At 42.2% G+C, this 22407-nt stretch overlaps 1 protein-coding gene across 1 annotated transcript in view; it reads left to right on the forward strand.

The window, feature by feature from the left end:
• The first annotated feature begins 827 nt into the window (after positions 1 to 827).
• pard3ba (par-3 family cell polarity regulator beta a) overlaps positions 828 to 22407 on the forward strand; it is a 136398-nt gene continuing 114818 nt past the window's right edge. The window contains exons 1-3 of the mRNA XM_070930426.1: positions 828 to 944; positions 1247 to 1249; positions 8229 to 8330. Of these exons, the coding sequence (XP_070786527.1) occupies positions 828 to 944; positions 1247 to 1249; positions 8229 to 8330 (222 nt within the window). The remainder of the gene's footprint in view (positions 945 to 1246; positions 1250 to 8228; positions 8331 to 22407) is intronic.

Genomic DNA, 22407 nt, shown 5'->3' on the forward strand with positions numbered 1-22407 from the left:
AGCCTCCTCCATATGGATGAGAATGACCACCGTCAATGTCAAACTATGACCTATTAAAAATTATTTATATAATGTAATAATAATAATAATAATAATATATGTATTTTCCAAGTCAGTGAATTAAAAAAGATTCAAATTTGCACTGATTCCACACAACTTGTATTCCCATTTTTATATGTAAAATTACGTTTATCTAAAATATAAAAATATACAACCATCAATACTGACTGAGGGAACATAGGAAAAAGCAGGTACAAAAAAAAAGTCTTTTAGTTTCATTTAATGAAAAATGTCGAACATTTGTTTCTATTTAAACTATATGAAACATATAAAACTTTTGAAACTGCTTTCAATACGAATATAAATAATATCGCTTTAATTACATACATTAATAAAGCAGTTCACTTAAATACAGTATTATTGGAGTGGTGCAGTGGGAATGTAATTTCCTGGAGTACCAGAGTCGCTGTGATTTCTTCCGGGTTCCTCGCTCACTTTGTATTGATTGGGTGTATCAGCCGACAGCTCAACATGACAGAAACTCACTCTCCGCGGCTGTAGTTTCTGCCTTTCTCCAACTTATATGACGGCTTGGCTGAAAAGAAGATGTCACCCGAGGTTTCTCACACCAGCGTCGCTCGGTAAAGGCGGGCAGTGACTTCACCGTGATTTCATCCTGACCCGAGACACCTGTAGCTCCGGTTTCGACGGACAGGTGCCACTTTCTTCGTCTCAAACAGGGAGCAGCTCCGGGGCGAGAGACAACCGAAACTTGGATTCATTTCTACACTATTTAATAAAAAGAAACATTTGAACTTACGGCTAATATGAAAGTTACAGTAACGTTCAGGGACACCGCAGTTGTGGTTCCCTGTAAAGTTGGATGGACCGTCCGAGATTTAATCGACCAAGCCACGCGGAGATACCACAGGATTTTGGAGCAGGTAAAGCCGCCTAAAACCGTCGCTTATACTTTCAGGTCCTCGGCAGTAATTGTGCCCACAGAAAATGTTGTTTCATTCCGCTCATGCTTGACATTTTGTGTTGGAGTTAGCTCCCATAACCTGGCTGAGGTGTGTGTCACGTGACTATGCTGTAGCTATGATTATCACAACATTGGAGATAGCTACTAGTGAAAATGAGACAGAAGAAGTCATATTCTTTGCATTGAGCCAATGATTCATTTTGTTTGTTTGTTTATTTTGTTGTTTTTGTCTGTTGAGTTTGGTTTACTGAACTTGTCAAGCAAGTACAAGTATCATCATTCAGTTTGAGTTGTTTTGTTGTTGCTGACTTATGCTGTGGCAGGAGAGGCTACAAGTGGGAAGCCTTCAACTCTTCATCGTAACATCCTCATACAGCTTCTCCTTGTGGCGGCTCTCACTGAAAAAACAACAATAAAACTTATTTTGCTGAAACCTCCTTTTATCGAAGGATGAATCCACCTTAAACATTTAAAAGGTGACACACACAACACACAGCTAATTGTAATGTGTTTTATTTATGGTTCTACTTTCTTTTGGTGCTGCAGAGACATAAGTGGTAAACTTAACGGTTCAGTTAATATAAGACCAATGGCAGAAAATAGACCAACTTGCCTCAATAGACCAGAATGCAATGCAGCTACAGGACATTTTGGATTATGGGAAAGGGGTGTGACTGCCACATGTGGAGAAACCAAAACTCAACATATCATCAGAAAATATCCCCTGGCATGCACTGAACATCCCAAACCTAACTGATAATAACTAATGGTGTAATAAGACTTAAGGAACCACTGGTGTAGTTTTCCTGTGTTGTTTTGAATGTCCCTCGTATACACAAAGATACAAACCCCCAGCTTTCTGCTCCCTGAGGTTGCAATCACTTGAACATAAATCATTCTGCCGAACTGACCTTTTTATTAATCAGCAGCTTTGTGTGTGCATGCTGTCCCAGCATGATAGGGTGCTGATGTGTGTTTCGTCTCTGTGTGGATGTAAATGGCGCTGGCTGCGGCTTCGGCTGTCTACCTGTACAATGGCTCCCTGTTAAAGCCCTGGTATCTCCGCGGGCAGGTGGAAGTTTACTGTTTGATGTCCTCAATGTGGCCGCAGTCAGGGATGTGCGCCGCGGACAGGAGGCTTTGTCCTGTGAGTGATTGGGGATTAGGATTGGTGACAGGCCCCCGGTCTTATCGGTTGGCTGGTCCCTCTCTGCAGCCCGCCCACGCACCCTCCCCCTCGGCGAGGCGAGAGGCTGGCATGTGGAGATGCGAGAGGCCGTGGAAGCAGGGATGGAAGGACCGATTGGGTGGCTGGATGGCTGGATGGATTGCTTCCACTCAGTGAAGGAGCACGCACAAACACCTAGATGGCCACACACACACACACACACACACATAGAGGAGCTCATCTTGCTCGGTGTCCCCTGAGCCGTCATGTCTGTGCTTCGCTGACAGCCACAACCATGCCCACTCCGCCCAGCGGCCCCTGTTGATTCTCAGCGAGTCACGCTGCGGTGCACAAGCTGAAGAAGGCTAAATGTGAGTGTGTGATTAGAATGCACCGGGCCCCTGATTGCTTCTCACAGAGCATGTTAATTAGGAGCCGCTGCTAGACGCTGACTCAGCAGTCTGTTGCCTTCTCCTAACAGAGGCAGATCATCATGAGGACAGTCCAGCTCTGTAGCTGCCAGAGAGGACCGAATAGATGTGACCGGATGAGCTGGCTGCTCCTGCCAGCAGAGTCCACTTAGCGCCCACGTTAACCGCACATTTCTCCACTCTCCGGCCTCACCGCTGACAGCAGGGACAGTGTCAAAAACCTGGGTTTAATCACTGAGGGTGTGTGTGTGTGTGTGTTGGTTTGTAGCGTGTGCATTGCGAACAGGATCCTGCAAAGTCTCACTGAGCATTGCAGTAATGGCATGCACTGTAGACCTTCTTAATTAGCAGTTTGTTTTAATGTGATCTCAGCTGTGACTCTGTACGTGTTCAGCAGCTTTCATCTCTGCTGTTGAGAAAACAGTTCTGTTAACCCACAGAGCCTCTAACAAACTGCACACAGAACATTGCTGCTCGTTATACAGTGCGATTTGTAAAATATCAGTGTACGTGCTGTCGTGATGGTGATAAAAGATTTCCCCATATAGTTTCCACACATTGTTCAATCACTGCTATTGTGGCGTGTGATTATGGAAGTACAAGCTTGTGGGAGTTGTGTAAAGATTTGCACCTAAGGTGTTAAGATTTACATGTTACAGTCGATATATTTGTTTCTTTTCAAATTAAATCTTAACTTGCCTCCAACTGTCATCCATCCTTAATCTCTTCTAGGGCTGCGAACAACTATTTTCACGTTTTTCAATTAGATGTTTAGTCTATAAAATGCCATCAGTATTTCCCAAACTGATGTCTGAAATGACTTGTTGTATCCAACTGACTGTACAAAATCGGAAGATTTTAAACAGCAAATTGTCACGCTTGAGCCACTGGAACCGGCAGGAGTGAAGAGTCTCAATAACAGCTGACTGACCTTTGTTTTTCTCGATCACTGTATTAGTATAGGACTATAGCCTGGGGGACCAGCATGGAGACTGTGGGTGTTGTGAGTTCTCAGGGGAGACAGCCCAGGCACTGTAGCTGTCTCTCTCCGTGTCATGGTTAGTCTGTGCAGGTTCGGTTCAGATTACAGCCCCTATACCTGTGTCTGTGCTGACACCTGACAGCTCACTAAACAAGCTGAAAACACTTTGCTCTCCCTCTCAAGTATGTAGGAGTGAGAGGAGTTGTCCAGTGTGCGTTGGTATGTGCGTAAAACTCAGGTATGCAAAAGGCATTATTAAAGTTTAATGTAACTGTTCAAACCTGCTTCTCTTCCTTAGGTTGTTTGTGTCATTGGATTGCGGATATCGTGTTAACTCTGTCAATCCCTGAAGGAAAATGCTCCCCCAGTTCAAGTAACTGTAGCTACAGAGCAACATCCTGAGGCTAGAAGGTGTTCACTGTTTAGCTGAAGGGCACTGTAGCAGGACAGATGCCCGCTGGCATGTGACTTTAAACTTTGATATCCCAGACATCACGGCAGTACAAAGCAGTGATGAAGCATGTGATTCTGTATCAGTTTTCAGTTACAGAGACGTCTGTTTTTCTGTCGTTGTGCCACCCTACCAGCTTTTTCAGGAGAAAATAAAATAGATCAAATTTGTCATTCATCTTTAAAAGCAATTTGAGCATTTATAAGCAGTATATAAACAATAAATAAATGGTTCATAAACAGCAGTAATTTTGATATTTTGAAATTACAAGTCCTTCAAGTCCCTCTGTAAATAACTGATCATCTAAGTAAAATAAAGAAAAATAACTTTAACTGTAATAAAGCATGTATTAAGGCATTATACTGTACACATAACAGTGCCTTATCAACCATTTGTTATATACCACTTCTGATATTTTACTGCTTCTAAATGCTGAATGCGGACGGTTAAAGTAAAGTGTCACCATTTGACTACATGGGGTAAGTTTGGCCCTTGATTACAGCAGAATGGAGGCAAAGGTCAAGCTGTCTCCATTCTGGCTGTCTTCTTCCTTCAGAGCGAAAGCTCTTTACAGCTTTCCTTTTTCCGTCCTCTCACTCGCACCGACGGATCCGACTCGAAGACACCTCCTTATTGACACGTTCATTAAAGACCTTTTCTTTTTTGTCACGGCTAAATCCACACCGTCTTCCTGCATGTGTGTAATTACACATTCTTCTGAGGATCAAAGTGTGAAATAGCACCCCCAAAACCACCACCACCACCACCACCGCTGCAGCCTCACTGAATTTAGCTTCACTAATCGCCCCAGCACTCCACCGCTCTCGACTGGTGTCGTGTTTGCTCACCAGAGAGGGGGGTGGGGGGTGGGGTGTAGAGAGAGATATATCGCTTTAAATGGTGGGGGACTTAATGGTGTAATTTGCAGGGAATTTACTCCTCTAACTGTCACGGTAATTCTCCTCCGCTGTTGACTGACTGACTCCCGACTCCTTTTGTTTTTTTATTTCATGGGAAGAGTTCAGGATACAAAGGGGAATTACCAGGGATTGACAATGAGGGACTTCAGAAGAGTTTTTTTTACCCCCCTCTCTCCTCTCTATAGATCACTTTCCCTCTGAAGTGTCATACATTCATCCCTTTTCATCACCAGGTAGAAAGAGAGGGAAGTGTGTTTCCTCGAGCCTTGTGTTTTGGCTGAGGAAACGGAAGCACAAGTACGCCAGGTGTGTTTAAGCACGGCCTGCAGAGGTGATGCTAATTAACACTAAGGCATTGTTGTGCTCTAATCCACTGATGGGGATTAACCCCTTGCCCCGAAAATCACACTTATTTCATTTAGACGTGTGTCTTAATGCTGGTGATGTCAGTGCAAAAGAGCCAATTACCGTCTTTCCTTGCCTTTGCTGTTGCTGTCTTACACACACACTCTCTCACACACATATAAACAGTATCAGCGAGAGGCAGAAGAATGCCGGCAGTCGTTCAGGTTGGAGCGGTTTTTCTGGCGAGGTGTAAATGCTTTTGCCCTGACGTGTCTGCTACAGCTGTATACTCCGCTGGTTTCAACATCTCCATCCCACATGTGCTGCCCGATAGTAAACATTCTCAAATAAAACTCAACCAATTGTGAAGTTATATATGTCTGTATTGGCAATTATTAGTTAACTTAATGTCCAACTTAACTCATCAAATGAAGTTGTTTAGACACATTATTCCCAGCATGCATTTTATTTGGGTTAGAATTCTAAACTTCTGAATTTGAGTTTTGAACTTTTGAACCATCAGGCTAGTTGTCTGACTTTTTACATCCAGTATGTGTCTCAGGTCAGTCACACTGTCTTCTTTCTGTGACAAGTGAAAGCAATAATGAACATAATTAATAACAATCTTTACTTAAGGTCCACTTGCTAGATTCCTCCTGTGAGTTACTATGTAAGTTATTCTGTATAATGAAGATCCGTAGTCTTTCTTTGTGAGGCCTCACTCATATTCTTATGTTGGTACAACTATTTTTCACAGTGACAGACTTCTCTGGGCTCTGGATCATCGGATTGCATGCCTGTTTGCATATCACACAATGCTGTTGCAAACTGCGATGTATTTTTGTACGCTAGTTGTTGTTGCAGATTGCTCTGCTCGCTCCATCTCTCACAGCTCTGGCGCTGGTATTATGGGCACTTCTGAAGAAAGGGAGGTTCTGGCTTTATTCCTGTGATTGAAATCCCAGGCTCTCCCAGCCATTTGTTTTAAGAGAATGGACTTGGCCCATTGTGAAAGGCAGACACCCTCTTTTTTTTGTGTGTGTGTGCCCTGTAATTCACATTCGGATGCAGCGGAGCAAGAACGAGCCCATTCACGACGGGGCTCAGTGATACAGCAGAAGCCGCTCGCTGGGTCTCAGCCAAACTCATTCCAGCCTCCGGGGCTTATAGCCTATAGCTGTTAATTTGGCTGGTAATGTAGTCTTGTGTTGCTCTTGACAGATTGCTTATTGGTATGGGCAGTTCCTAATGGGCCATTTTTTACTGCACACATTGTTAGGAACGATAAGGCTCGTCAAGATTTCTTTTCTTAGTCTAGAAATTACGTTTAATAGAAAAAATAGCAGATATTTATTTAACAAGACTAAATTTAAACCATCCAGGAGGTCGGGATTACATTCTGTTTCACTTTGTATTCATAATTTACGCAATTCATCCTCCGCCTCGTCTGAAATGGTCCACAGATGCACTTTCTCTTGGAGATCTGCATCACCACAATAAACTCTGTGTACTGGTCACAAAAAGGGGAAGATGCTATTGTTCGTGTACTTCTCTGTTCATTTTGTTGTGTAAATAGCACACAGATTTCAGATTGCAGCTTAGTCAAAAGTCCTTGTTCCCTTTGTCAATGGATGGAGCGCCAGGCTCGGAGTAGTTCCTGCTCTGTGGGGTGTGTTCACTCTGACCTCTGTCTTCATGGTGACAGTGAAACCGGCCTGGAATGTGCCCACCACTGTTCCCCACAGACCAGTGAAACTGGAAAAGTTTTCCTCTCCTCCCCCACCTCATTCTGCTGTACAAACTGTACTGTGTAAACCCAGTGTTGTGCATGTACAGTGTAATGTAGGTCATCTGTTCCTACTGTACCTGCCAAACAAACTGGGAAGCCTGCTGTTGTGTCTGGATATACACATGCTTCTTTTGTTGACTGACTGTCAGTATTGGTTTACATTTGTTGCTGTGGAATTCATAGTGGAATAAAATGGCCAAGTTGAGTTTTACTGTACTTTACACACTAAAATCTTCAAACAAAGGTCTGTAAAAGACAGAAAAGTTTGAAATTAAAAATGTGCAGAAGCCTGAGTGAATTACGTAAATCAAGTATTTCATGATACTGTATGTTTGTAGTAGGAGTGGAGGTATGCCTACTTAATCACACTAAAGCAAAAATCACCTTCCATCAGGATGCCAACAACTAGCAGGATGTTAAAGGACAGATACCTCAATATAAACAGTATAGGAAAATGTTGTTTTTTTTTTACTGTTTGTTCCAGGTCATCAAAATAGTGTAAATTTAAGAAAGAAGCAAATGTGGGGTGTAGATCTTTCTAAAACCTATGGTTATTATAAAATAATCTTACAGGGGAAAATGCTGCCAGACTTCCCCAATAGAGAAGAATCTTTAGCACATGGCCAGTGTTGGGGTGGGCCTTGTTACTGTACAGTGTACACACAACCGGGATGTCTTCTTCATTTGGCCAGGCAGCCTATGGCAGTTATTGTAAGCATTGCTCTACAAATGTAGCTATTGTATCTCATGAAACGGCTTATATGCCTCCCATACTTTGAATATATGGTATGTATAGTTGTTGGCTTTGTTCCCTCTATTGCACTGCAGTGGCTGCTAGTTAGCCCCCTCTGGACATTTTATGTTTATAGAACCTTTTGTGAAAAATGTCTTTTCATTGTTCAGCTTGTTTATTTTGGTGACATTATGGTTGCCTCACGTTCTAATTAATTACAGTATGACAGTTAAAGATTCTGTACATCTGAACTAGACTGTAAGCTGATTGGTTGAAACTCCCACTCAGATGCTATTCGCAGTTTAATTGTGCAGGATTCTAACAATTGATTTCAATTAGGGATTATGAGTCAATTTAGGTTCAGTTTATAGTCTAGCCCTAATGTGAATTTCTAATTTTTGCTTACTGGTGTCTTTGTGTCCAGCATGGAGGGAGGGCAGTGAAGACCCACCACCTGGAGTACATTGAAGGAGGGATCCTGGACATGGACGACCTGCTGAGTGATCTAGTGGAAGACAGAGACAAGGTGAGGATGAGTCGATGCACAGGGTGTATGTATGGTGTGCTGTGCCTTGTTATATTTCTGCATTTGGTTCATCTAGGCTCCCAGTGGTTTGTCCTGTCCTTGTTCTTGTCCCCCCTTCAGCACATAGACATGTTGACATTTGATAGACAGCGGTCCCTCATGGTTGGACAGCTTAGCATAACAAAATGAGCCTTGATGCGAATGGCAAGCTATTTCTTGATTGTTCTTACCTGGTGAGAGGTACAGTAAATTACAGCAGAGAATCCGTCATCCTTAGCCGTGCTTAGAGTCTGGTAGTGGATTTATTTTGACTCTCTTCGTAAAGTCTCCAGCCTGGCAGGATGACAGGATGTCCAATAAACAAGGTATTTGTAAATCCAAACCTTGGTTAGCTTGTCACTGGTTGTTTGGAGTCTAAACCAGCGAAACACCAAATCTGACAAAATGAGTTTTTCTGCTATGGTTCTGACCAAAGAAAACAAACTCTGATTGGATTTGTTGGCATCTTCATTCGCTGCATAAGAGCTTGGTAAGGAAGTGGACGTATTTCCTCCTCTCCTCTTCCCTTCGCTCCTTCCCTGCCGTTCTTCAGAAAGCGAAGAAATAGGAGTGGTGACGGTGCCGTGTGATTTAGCTGTCATGTTCATTTTTACTGAGACAGATGAAAGGACGCCATTTCAGATTTAAAACAAATCAGCCATGTGAAGAGGGAAGTTCTCTGAAACAGCAGTGATGCAACTTCACAGAATTGGGTTGGGAGTTGAAGTTCACTGCATTTTATACACACACACACACACACACACACACACACACAAACAGACAGTGGCCCAATTTCTATAAAGAGCAAATTTCATTCCTCTTGCTAATTTCCCATAATGCATTCCTAAGATGTGCTAATAAACTGCCCGACATCCATATTCATAAGCCCTGGGCCCAGACGAATGATGAATTATCAACACTTAGTCAGCAAGAAGGCCAAATTAAATGGAAATGGAATATTCAGCCGACCCTGTACCACGCAATAACAATTGGTGTTTTAAGCTGCATTAACAATAGTGTGTGTGTGTGTGTGTGTGTGCGCGTTTATGCACTGTGTCATGTGCATGTAGGACTGCAAGTTTGGCAAAATACTCTTTGTGAAAAAGGGGACACAATTAAATAATAGATGTGTAAACTCAGTGGGAATCTTCAACGGAGGAAAAAGAAAAAAAGTTTTTGCAATCACAGAGAACAGAGGCTTCATTTTCTGGGAGGATGGAATTGTAATCATAAGATCTGCGTCTTATTTGTGCATAAGAGAGTGAGTCATAGATTTTAATGACTCATTTCCCAACCTAAACCTGCTTTCTCTCAGCACCCGAGTCAGAGTGATGATGGAAGTGTCACAGATCAAATCCCGCTCCAGCATTTGATCAAATTCTTTCACTAACAAGTTACCCTGACGTCGGCTCTCTTTTCCTAGCTGTGGTTCTTTCTGTGATTACAGGCTCTGCTGAGCAAACGCTTCACTAGAACCTGCACCGTGCAGGAACTGTCCTATTTACCTTTTGTTTCTTAACTCTCTCAGCTTTCACCCAATTCTCCAAACGCCCTCCCCGCTTTCATCTCACTTCTCATTTTATCCTTTTGTTTTTGCTGCTGATGAAAAGATAGCAGACGGAATAGGACGAGCGCACGTGATTTTCATAAAGTGCCAGTCATCCGACTTATCTCCGGGCCCCCAAACAGTGTCGGCTCTCATAGATTAATGAGCTGTGCCTGGCATTCTTGATTAGTCTGACTTCCTTTTGTTTGTCTACGTTTGTATTACCTCGCCGCCGCCAACAGATTCTATCTTTAGTGCTTCTCTTTTTTGTTCTGTTATTGTGGCCGACGCTGTTTCACCATCAATCATACAGAAGTGGTCCCATTGTGAGGGCCCTCCACCGCACAGCATGGGCCCTGTGTTAGCCACGGATGCTAATGAGAGATAATGGTAAGCTATTTGTACGCCTAGTGGTTAGCTTAGCCGCAAGTCCAGACCTCTTTATCTGGACCAGCCCCCGACCATTATTCAACACACACACTCACGCACACACATATCTGCTGTCCCTACCGCCTGCGCCGAACCACAGGCAGGCGTGTAGTGTAGCATGTTAGCATTAGCGTGTACGGAAGGAGCGCCACTGGTGGTTGATGAGGGCGGAGATGAGGGGGCGGCTGTGATTTGATTACAGTTCTGCCCCCTGCATCTGTAACATGCGCGCACACACGTACACACCAACACGCACACACACTCAGTTCATTAGCACCCCATCTCGAGACACCGGCCACCAGCCTCCTCATGAATATTAATATCAATCTGATGAATGTGAAGAAGGCCATGGGGTGTTGGCTTAGGTGTGACCACATATACACAGTACACACTCACAGACACAAAAGACCACAGTATAAAGAGCGCACTGCAGGTCTTGGTTCAGTCAATTATACTCTGAATCTCTCCTCCTCTTTGACCCTTTACTGTGGGTGTGTTATGTGTGCCCTGCAGCTTTCAGATGACAGTTGGAGGCATGGCGGTTAGAATCATTGACCTGTCAGAAACCTCACTACTTTGTTAATGGTGGCAGACGTAAGAGCTTTTCCGTCTCTTCCTCTTTTGTCACGCCGTTTTGGTCAAATGGCTGCAGTTTACTAGTTAACCTGCTTTATCCTCTTTATCCTCTATCAGTCCGTCTCTGCTTTTTTCACGCGCATCATGGACTATGTGGTTGTAGGGTCGGGCAACATGAGGATAGGGTCATGAGACGATAGAAAATTGTCAACCGTCATTGGAAATATTGGATCGGCTGGATTTTTGCGTCCGTGTGATGAAGTATTTGGAATTCAATCTGCCAAAAATTTCCATCTGTTGTTTGACTTTTACCTTCCTTTCCTTTCCTCTTTCCCCATCTCACCCCCGCTCCTCCATCCCCTCCCTCTCCCTATTTTCAAAAGCTGTTATTAACAGATGTAGTGCTTTACCTCTACACATTCGCCTCTTTACCGCTTCCAGAACTGTCATTCTCTCCCCTTCACAGTCCTTTGGGATCCTACATTAGCCGCAGCCATTACTCCCATATGTCTCCGCGGCACACAGGAGCTGTCAGGCAGGCTGTCCAATGCCAGCATGCCATTAACATACTAGCTGTACACTAGGTCCCCCCCCCACATATATGCCATATTATACATGGCTGCTGCTGTTTCCTGTGTTCATTGGAGAGACTTTGTTGTGTAGTGAACAGAGTTTTTGCTTCAGAATGCTGCATAGTGACATAAATGAAACGAAATGCTTCATTAGGAGACCTTCTCATTGTTCCTCTCCTTCAGCCACATGCAGCTGAAATTTGAATGTTCAACATGTGTGAGTGTCCTCTCTTGTCACGCCGATCTCCTCCAGAATTGGAATTAAACTCAGGGAGCATAACGTCTCCTCATAAGTGGACTGTCACTCCTCATTCCATGTGCACAGACACACATATACATTACTCCGCACGGGCCTCGTTTTCGAGGGGGGAAAAAACACATAAAAATCTCAACCTTACATCCCATGTAGCCAAACGAGAAATCTAATTTCATGGGAAATTTAATGTAAAAAAAAAAAATGGAATGATTTCCTCCATCTCTCTTTAATTAGCCCTTTTTAATCACTGCGCCTACAAGGCAGCCGTGAACCTCCTGTGCAGTCTCTGGTTGCTGGAATGTAAATGGTAAGGGTGCATATCCCAGCTGATCTCCATCTGAAATGTCAAAGCTTGATTACGAGGCCATCTCCCATCACCCATCTCTTCGGCTTGCATGTCACAGTGGAGGACGCAGTGCTGGAAAAATGAATCGCTTGCATGGAAATGTGTCATGATATTTACAGTAGGTCTGTGGTCATGAGCATCTTTCATATCCTTTAAAGAGAAAATGACACCTCTTTGAATAATGGCCTGATTTAATTGGACACCATGTAAGAAAACCACACTTCATTTTGCAAATTGAACAGATGTGCATGAATAGTGTGCATGAATAGTGTACATACATGTTCAATAATGAACAAAGTTATGATTTCTACAAATTAGAAGAGTTGTAAAAATGTAGCTGTATAGTTTCACACTTCTGGTACTGCATATGTGTGATATTGATAAAACCAATTAAGTAAATTGGAAAGTCTTGAAAAAATGACAAGGTGCTGAGCATCTTTGATGTAGCCTGAGTACTATTTTTGAAAACATGAATGAAAAAGATATGATTTATCTGAACATGAAAGTAAAGAGTGGGGCTCTGTTACACTCATGCATTGTTTCCCTGTGAATCCTTTGTGATTAAGAAGGCAATCTGAATCCAGCACAGGAATGGCGGACTCCGCCACTACCAATAAAAACTACTTTATAGAGAAGTAATTACTGACTGTCAATATATTGGCTGACTATTGCAGACAAAATGGCAACCATAAATAGCATCAAAAAAGGGGCTTGATTTCATGAAAATCTTAAGGATTATAACTGTAACTCACAAGCTCACAAGCTTATGGGCGACACAAGACTCATTCCTAAAAAACATGTTAATCTTTCTTAAACTAAGGTATTAAAAAAAGGGAACAGAAAGAAGGAAATGCATTCCACATGCAAACATTGCATTAGGTAAGAAACACTGAATCTAAACGTAACTGTCAAGTATACATAACAGCCATTTACAGACTAAATGTGGACATACAACAGTGAAGCCCAGTCTTGAGCATCACATCTCAAAACTCACAATGAAATGAAATAATGCTGCTGTAGATGTTATTTCCACCCGTTCCAGGAGAACTCTCTTGTAAGTAATGTCGGCTGATTTGCCTGAAGTCATTTATTACATGTCAGGTGTCAGCCCTTCTGACAGGCGACAATAAGGCATTACTTAAAACGTGCTAGCCCGCTGGAGAAAAAGTTTAGTGAATGGGACGTGATTGCGAGGCGCAGACGTGCTGATTAGCCTTTGACGCTCCGTGACATCTCGCTCCCTCACCTCCATTCCCCTCATTCACCGCTGCGGCAAGCCGCGTTTGATTGGCATCTGAATAGTCGCATAACTCTGCACTGCCTGAATGGCCAGTGATGAGCTGGAGCACAAGGTTCAAGTGTACTGATTAGAAAATGCCAATGCAAGGAAAGGCAAGGTGAGTTTATTTGTATAGCACATTCCAAACACAAAGGCAATGCAAAGTGCTTTACATAATGCATTAGAAACATAAGGAAAAGAAAGAAAAACAGCATTATATGCAAATTAATAGAATAGACATAAAAAAGTTCAGAACAGACATTTTTGAGCTGAATTTAAAGTTGGTGAGAGGCCAAGAGGATTCATGTGGTAAGAGATACGTACTTCATAGAGAGATTTTTTTGTTATATTTCAAATGTCAAACAGCTACCAGCCTAATCATAATCTATATTTCTTCATATTGTAATCATGGTCCATACCTCCTTACCTGTGACGATGGAGTGCGTTCAAACCACGTCTGTCTGACACATTTGAATATTAATTAGAAATCTTGCTTGGATTCTGAACATGCCTGGCATATATTAAATGGATCTGCTGTAGTTCACCTGTAGCCAGTCATTATGTTCCTTCTGTTGTCTGCTTAATTGATTTTTATTCTTGCCTTTTTTTCCAAAAAGGACATTTATTTCCTAAGGTTTGCCATCACCGTCGAAGCCTAGAGGCTCCAGACGTGTGGCGCAATCTAGACTTGATTGTCTGAAACTAAATTGCATAATGGAAAAAGGGAATTTTAAATGTTAGGTTCAGTTTTTCAGTCCTGGCTCTGGTATTCTCATTATGTGAAATCCTATTTCTAAATAATGTTTGTCCATTTTGCAAGACTGCTGTGTTATATTTCCAATGTGGATTTGTGTCCCATGAATCTGATGACTTTAGACTTGACTTGATACTTGATGAAGGTCATGTAGACCAAGAAGTTGTGAATAATACAAGAAAGTTTTTTCACTTTGTTATGCTGCCTTCTGACATAATGACTTGCTAATGACTTGAAACGTGAAGTTGAGGACTTGGGACTTGACATGGGATTTCATAGCCGTGACTTGCAAAACAATGACCTTCGTAGTCACAGTTTCATTGTTTAGATAGCGGCAGGATGCTTCAGTATAAACTTCATACAGATAAGATTTGTTAGAGAGCTATTGAATTGGATGAACATAAGAGGGGTTGCTGTTGCTTTGTCCACACCTTGTATTTATTATGCATTCTCCTGAACTTCAGTGATACATTAATATATTCAAATCTCCAGTAAACATACAGTATATGATGTTGATGTTGCATGATATATATCTTTATGAATACAGTTAGATTATCTCTGTGTCAGCCTGCAGATCAGATCAGACTGGAGCGGGTGAATGTTTTGCCCGGCGGGATTCGGTCACTTGAGCTGATTTGATCATATCTCATCAGCCTCGACCTTGATTCAACCCCCCCCCCCCCCCCCCCCCATCTGAGCACCACAACTGCTCTTCATCTGATTATATTCAATTAACAATACCCCCTACACACACTCACACACAAACACACACATTCTCCAAACCCTGTTTGATTGTAATTACGATGCGAGAACTCAAGGAAGGCTTAAGGAGAAATAATTCTTGCTGTGCCCGTCTGCTTTTCATTTAACTGCATGCACGTTGAGTTTTCTCATAAAGTTGCACTTTGGAATTTTAATTCCTTTAGATGATCCATAGCTCTACCTTTTGACTTTGAATGATGGCACCTCTCCAAAGTGATTTGTCAGTTCACTGAAGCAAAAGACTGGGATTCAGTTAGGATGAGGCCTGTTTCTGTTTTCTTTGCGTAGGTGTGTGTGACTTATAGAGGCTACGCTAGGTCATCACACCCTCAGATCTTGTCCTTTGGTGCCCCTCCTTCTGTTAATCACACAGACTCTGTGTTGCCCTCTGTGTCACCATCACACCACCCATTAGCTCCTAATGGAGTGAGACGGTCAGGGTGTAACCTGACCTGCCTGCGCCTGCAGTGGTCTTGCAGGAGGAACCTTGGGGAGGTTACGACACGTGCACATAATCAGTGTGGTAGGAGAGGATGAGGGATGAGGAGGAAGAGGCCTGTGTCATGGTCTGTGTTTCAGATTATGTGTGTAGTCCAGTGCTGCAGCTGTACACGCCAACACCAGAATAATTTACAATATGAGTTTTACTTAGAAAAACAGTCACATTACAATTCCGTTTCAGTCACATTGATATTGTTGTGAAGCTGCAGCTTGTGTTGTGTTTGTTGTTAGTATTAGCGTCATCAGTTAGCAGTGATTTTGGCACTGCAGCCTGCAGAGGAGCTAATCACATCCAGCTAATGATCTATTATAGATCAACTTGTTTACAGCAAATCTACTCTCTGACCTAACCAGCCTCACGCCATCTGTTTTCCGAGATGACATTGCCCCAAACTAGTGTATATGTGTGTGTGTGTGTGTGTGTGTGTTTGTTGTCTGAGGGTGTGTGAAAGCGTGGTGTGTTTTCCCTCTGCTCACTGAGTCTCCGCTCACTCCCAACTGCTAATAACTCAAATCAGCAGAAAGTCACACTCCCGGACGTGTGTGCGCGCGTGCGTATGTGTGCATCAGTGTGTACTTTCACTGCAACTAGAGGATAAATGCTTGTAATACTGAATCCAACTCATTTAGGTTAAGTATTTAATGATTTCTGTTGCAATTACACAGCTGAAACCACATCTGTGTCCATTGTTTTGTGCACACGCAAACAAACTTACATGCACAAACACACTATTATTGTTGTTATTCATTTTTCCTGCCTCTCATGCTCATCACCTAACTGATTGGCCTAATGAATGGAGCTCTGTGGACGGTAATGTGTCTGAATAGGCCACTCGAATCATTAGCCAAGCCTACGTCTGACATGGAGGGACATATGGAAAGGAGGAGTGATTGTAGAGTTTAGACTCTTTCTCTTTGGAAATGAATCTACGACTAAATCTACTCTTAGAAAAGCAAATTGAATGATAGTACTCTCTCTAAAATACAATAACACATGAACTGTCAGAGGCACAAAATGATTGATCAATGATTCAGTATATAAAATCAGAAAATCAGTCAAGGAGCTCTCAATTGGTTCCTTATGTTGTCAGTAAAAGTTTACTGATTGTATACTATAATTTTGTTTAATGTTTCCTATCCTCTTTGTTTATTTAATAAAATACATTTTTATATTAGCAATGGATGACATTGTGAAAGGAGTTGCTCGTCGTGCCGGAAAATTATTATTATTAAATTGTTATTGCAGGTTTCATTTAAATTTTTTAGTTGAGTTTTTTGTGTCATTGATGTTTATTTTGTGGAGTTTGTAATTTCCCTGTGTTTAAGTTTAAGCAACGATTTGTATCTGTAGTAAATTATTACTATTACAATATTATAAACCTGATGAAAACCAGCTACTACAGAAGAAGAGGAAAGAAAATTGTTGACGATTAATTTTCTAATGGATTAATCAGCTAATTGCTTCAGCACTAAATAAGTGTCTATTTTGCATTGATTGCTAATGAGAAGCTGAAATACTGAGTTAATGAGTTGAATGTCCTTCATTAAATTGCTCTATAAGATTATAAGATTACACTCAGAGTAGTTCTACTGTACTGTGTATTTTCAACTTGTTACTGAAAAGGTAACCATGTAGTGGCAGCTTTAGCCCCCCTGGATGATGCTATCAGGGGGTGTTTTTGTAACATGTAATGCAGCACAACTCCTACTTTGCCCCTCCAGGCTTTGATGTCGAGTCAATAACTATCTAATAAGGTGTGTTGGTAGAAACACATATGTTGATAGGTGTAAGAAAAATCTGCAGGTGAGGCTTTTTTCTGTCTCCCAAACACCGTCAGGCTGTGAGTGATGCTGGCTCTCCATGGCAACCGCAAGTACTGAATGTCAGTAATATATAGTTCATATATACAGCATGTTTACCCCTAAAGAAGTAATCAGACCTTAAACATACCATCAACAATCAAAGGAGAAATTGCACTTTTAGGTCACAGAGACACTCGGATAGAAAGAATTTACATCATGGCTGCGGTGGAAAACTAGTAAATTATTTATAATTTAATGAATAATAATAATGAAAAGTACAGATTTTCCTTTTAAACCATCCTTAACATCACTTCAAAGCTCTGTCCGCACAAAGAGGAAGGCGACAGGCAAGAAGAAAGAGGTGACGTATGGTATGAAAGTCTAATGTCAAGGGAGGGCAGATGGAGAGAGAAGAGGAGGAGGAGGAGGAGGAGGAGGGAGGGGCAGCCTGTGGAGGAGAGAGCCACAGGTGAGAGGGCACTAGCCTCGCAGCTCTGAGTTAATCACTCCTTCTATTTCTCTGTCAGATCCCGGGAGGAAGGAGGGAGGGAGGGAGGGGGGAGGAGGAGGAGGAGGAGGAGGAGGAGTAGGGGGGAGGTTGGAGGGAGCAGCTGGCCCTGCGACGGCCACAGGGAACAGAAAGCTGATTATTAGGCTCTGGTTCTGGGTTTTGGGGAAGAGAGCTGGAACATGTGTGTGATTTGGTCCTGTGTTAGAGTCTATATGAGAATGTGTGTTTGTGTGTGTGTTTATGCACGTTTATGAGAAAGAGGTTAGGGCTTTCTGTGTGCCAAGGGAGTACACGTTCCTGTGCATGTTTGTGAGTGAAAGTGTGAATGTGTGCGTGTGTGTTAGTGTGTCATGTCCACAGCTGCGGAACAGGACCAGTGTAACCACCACTGATGTGTTTGCACTACGGGAATGATGAACGAGCCGGTTTGATATTTGTGTTGCCGGTCTGAGAAATATGAGGCCTGGAGCTCCCCTGTCACCCACATCCCGCGCTCCTTCTCTCCCCTCATTTCCCCCTCCCTCCTCCTCCTCCTCCTCCTCCCTCCTTATATCTCTCGGCCTCTCGGGCATGTGTGATTTATGAAGAGTTTTCCCTCTCCCTTTATGAGTGTGCATAAATAATAATGTGACTTGTCGCCGTGCATAGCCGGCACTGCAATACCTCAGCTGGTGGCTCGCTTTGTGTATGTGTGTGTGTTTATGCGTGTGTGCACTCTCAGTTGGCCCACACATGCTCCATCACTGTGGCTGATGCGACAGATGTGTGTGTGTGTGTGTGTGTGTGTGTGTGTGTGTGTGTGAGTGAGAGAGAGAGATAACGCAACCCAAGAACCTTTTTACCTTTTTGGCAGTGTGCCTGAACAATAAGCTGCTAATAATGCAGGTGGACACATTTTTCTTCTCTCCAAAACCTTTGCCCAAGCTTTATTTTTGTTTCTTGTGTGCGTGTGGCCATTCGTCGATGTAGGTGGACTAGTTTTTTTCCCTCTGAATATATACCTCTTTTCTTGGGAAAACTAGGATTTCTCGACATAATTGAGGTTTGATTTCAAACACAGAACTGTCGACAATCATAGATCATATACTATACAATCTTTGAGGTGCCATTTATACAGAATTGTTTGATGCTCACAATATCAGAATTTTGTCTCCTTATTTATGCACTCGATGCTTCACCTGTTAAATGTTGCTCTGCACTGGTTTGTCAATAGAGGTCTGCATGTCTCATTGAGCCACTTTTAACCAGCTGGATTTGCGTTCTACTTTAAATACTTACCAGGTACCAGGATTCAAATTTCCAGAATGCAACCATAAGTTGGACATGTGTTATTTACAATATATGTTGTATTGCCCCTGATCCAAATCTTGATCCAAGTCCTGATATAATGAGGATTTGCCAATAGTCCGATTCCAATATTTTGAATCATTATCATTTAGTTTGTTCTTTGCTGCATAATGCGACTTAACTTTTATACATAAATGTATGTCTGCCTTAAAGGTAGTATAGCAATTTTGATGTGTATTCTTATCATATTTGATATCTATTCTATAGTTCAGTCAGTTGTATAAACATGTGCGTGTCATTGAATGGTTTGAAAAGCCATTAAAAAGTTGGTCACATAAAAGCAATCTTGGTTTGACACAGCTGGAAAGGACTGTGTAACCTGCATCCCAGATTTCCCCAGATGATATCCTTTAATATTTTGACTAGTGTCCTACAGTACTTTGAATTCTATCTAGGGAGAGAGGAGTGTCAGTGATCAATGTGTGTTTCTCTCTGTGTGAAATAAGTTAATGTTTCAGTGATCCATTATGTATTGAAATGGGGTTGGAATATTTTTTAAACTACAGCAGAGTTGAGTCAACTTCCTGACACTGAACAGCGTTTTTATTTTTCCGGCTGCGATTCTTCCAGTTTTCTATTTTTACTTTGTGGAAGTATTGTGAGATCTGGGTCATCACTTGCTAAATTTGCATGAATGCAAATGCTTAGACCGCTGCACCAGCAGACTGAGGAATTTACTTTGGTGTGTTAGTGTTTGGATCAGTCTGTCAGAAGCATCAAAGGGACGTTATGTTCAATGTGGAAGCACTAGCTGCTATTTGGAACTGCTGGCACCTCTTCAAACAGAAAGAAAGAAACATTTAGAGGTTCAAGTAGTGATGTGTCTGTATATGATTCATTATTTTGAGAGAGTCCCTTACCACAGGCTTGACAAGTTGGATTGTACGTCTGTTTGTGTGCTTCAGTTCATGAGTGGGAGACGGTGTATATCCCTTCACCCGCCTTTGTGTCTTTGTGGTTGCTTCTCTAATCTTACACACTGCCTATGTGAATCTGTGTGTGTGTGTGTGTGTGTGTGTGCCGGCCCAGAGCCAGGTGTGTGTGTTCCTGAGAGGTAATCCCCCACATCTGGTAGTGTGTTGTATAGATTCAGGCTGGAATAGAGGCAGGATTAGCCCTGCTCTCACCGGTAATACAACCAATTTTCTACTTGTTTAAATAACACAGGCCAAGCATTCCTCTGATGGCCCCTACAGTGCCCTGGAAACGTGTGTATATATATATGTGTGTTGCTGTTGGGTGCGTATACAGTATGTGAATCCTTGAACATGGATTAGTTTTTGGTCCATGCTTGAGTGCATGTAAGTATATCTTTGTGTGTGGTGTTTGTGTGTATACTGAATAGGTGCATCCCTGCGTATTGCCATTGCCAAGCACAGCCATTTACAATCTATTGTAAGATGTCCATTTCAATATTGATGCCTATATAATAGCTTAGGAAACATGTTTTGACTTTTTTTTTTTTTAATTATTGTGTGAAATGCAAAGCTTTTTCTAAATAAAATATGCCTGACTTTAATAAAATAAATAGTAAAATAGAAATGTAAAAGGCATGTTAACTCAAAGAAGGTACATGTACTGTACAATGGTGTAAATATCTTCAACCTGAACATCGCTGCTCTTCATACAGAAGAGTATCACTAATTACTATTAACTGTGAGTCGACTGATTGATTGATTGCCATTACTCACACGATGCCACGGATATCAAGAGGCAAATTTCCGCTCAGTCAGGGTGAGACACTTCACCTCTCTGTACCTGTGCGCTGTCAATATTCATCACGCTTTACAGCCACGGAGAAAGCCATTCTCTACACATCATGTCGGCTCTTAGTTGAACGGCATCTAATTCTTACACGGAGGGGACATTTACACTTCTGTATGTGAACACTCGACTTTCCAGCCTCTTCACACCTCAGACGCTTGAAATTCAGAGAATGAAAAACAACACCAGATGCACAAATGCGCTGTTAGGAGCCATACAGTATGTTTTTTTCATTGCTGAATTCTTTGAGCTATGGTGCGATCAGAAACATATACACCAAGTTAGATCGTCAGGTATTGAAGGCCTTCATTTTCTGCAGTCGAGTCAAGACACTGAGAGGTTTGTTCCCTATGATTCAGATTTTAGTGCTTGAAAAAGCAAATGTCTAAAATGGTCTTTGTAAACCTGTACTTTGGAAAATGTGTGTGTCTGTGTGAATCAGAAGCTCTGTGTGTGTGTGTGTGTGTGTGAGATGATTGGGTTACCATACTACTGTCAGGATGCTGCGCGCTCCTTCTGAATTATGCATCTCTCGTTCAAAGAAAGAATGAAGAATAGCGTGAGAGGGAGAAAACGGAGAAGAGCGGGGGGGCAGTCGTAAGATAAATGACAACAGCACAAAAGCAGAGCATCTCAATAGACTGGTACCACACACACACACACACACACACACACACAAACACACACAGAAGTGCTAGACAGCGATGAGAGAGGGGAAGAAAAATGGGTTGATTAGTACCAGCGAATGAAATAGGGAAGTGTGTATGTTTGTTTGTGAGGTTGTGTGTGTGTTGCTGATGCTTATGTAAAGGCTAGAGGCTTGAGTGCAACCAGCATGCAGTAGTGTTTGACTAAAGCAAGGTGGCACTGTTCATCCTCCAACTGTGAAAAGTGTGTGTCTGAGATTGTGCCCACATATTGTCTATTTGTGTTTTTGTGGTGTGTATTTCTAAATAATGTCATTATACAGTACGTGAACATCCCGGACTGCGTATGTATATATGTATGTGTGTGTATTTTCTCCCCCTGTGTGTCCCATACAGGACGTGCTGCGTTCGGCTAATTAATTCTTAGCAAGTACATCAATTATTAAAAACGGTTCCATCTGTGAGTTGCAACATGTAAACAGTAGATGGTGTTTGCAACAGCTGGGATAATCTCATATCCTGGTTATAAAAAATTCAAAAATGATCACCACAATGCATGCAAACTCAGCATCTGATTGGCACTGTGTGAAAGCAATCTCAGTAATAGTGATCATAATAAGGTGTAAGGTTATTGATCACAGCAAAGAAATCCTGTTTCCTCTCCGGGGAGGTGAAAGGTCAGGCTTGGCTACAGCACAGCAGCCTGGGAGCTGGTTGGGAGTCAGTGTCCCGCACAAGGTCGCCTCAGCAGGGTGGAGGGTTGCTGTATGGCTTTACACCACCCTGCTGCCTGTAAAGAGCTATTTTAATAATCTCAATAGCAATATCTTGCTTTACCTCAGGGATAAAAACTGCTGTTGATATGCTACCACTATAGTATGTAAACAATGACTTGATCCTGTATTTCATTTAGTTGTGTGATGGTGTGTTTTGCCTGATACCCTC

This window comes from Enoplosus armatus, chromosome 24, assembly GCF_043641665.1.
Source record: "Enoplosus armatus isolate fEnoArm2 chromosome 24, fEnoArm2.hap1, whole genome shotgun sequence".
Classification (NCBI taxonomy): Eukaryota; Metazoa; Chordata; class Actinopteri; order Centrarchiformes; family Enoplosidae; genus Enoplosus; species Enoplosus armatus.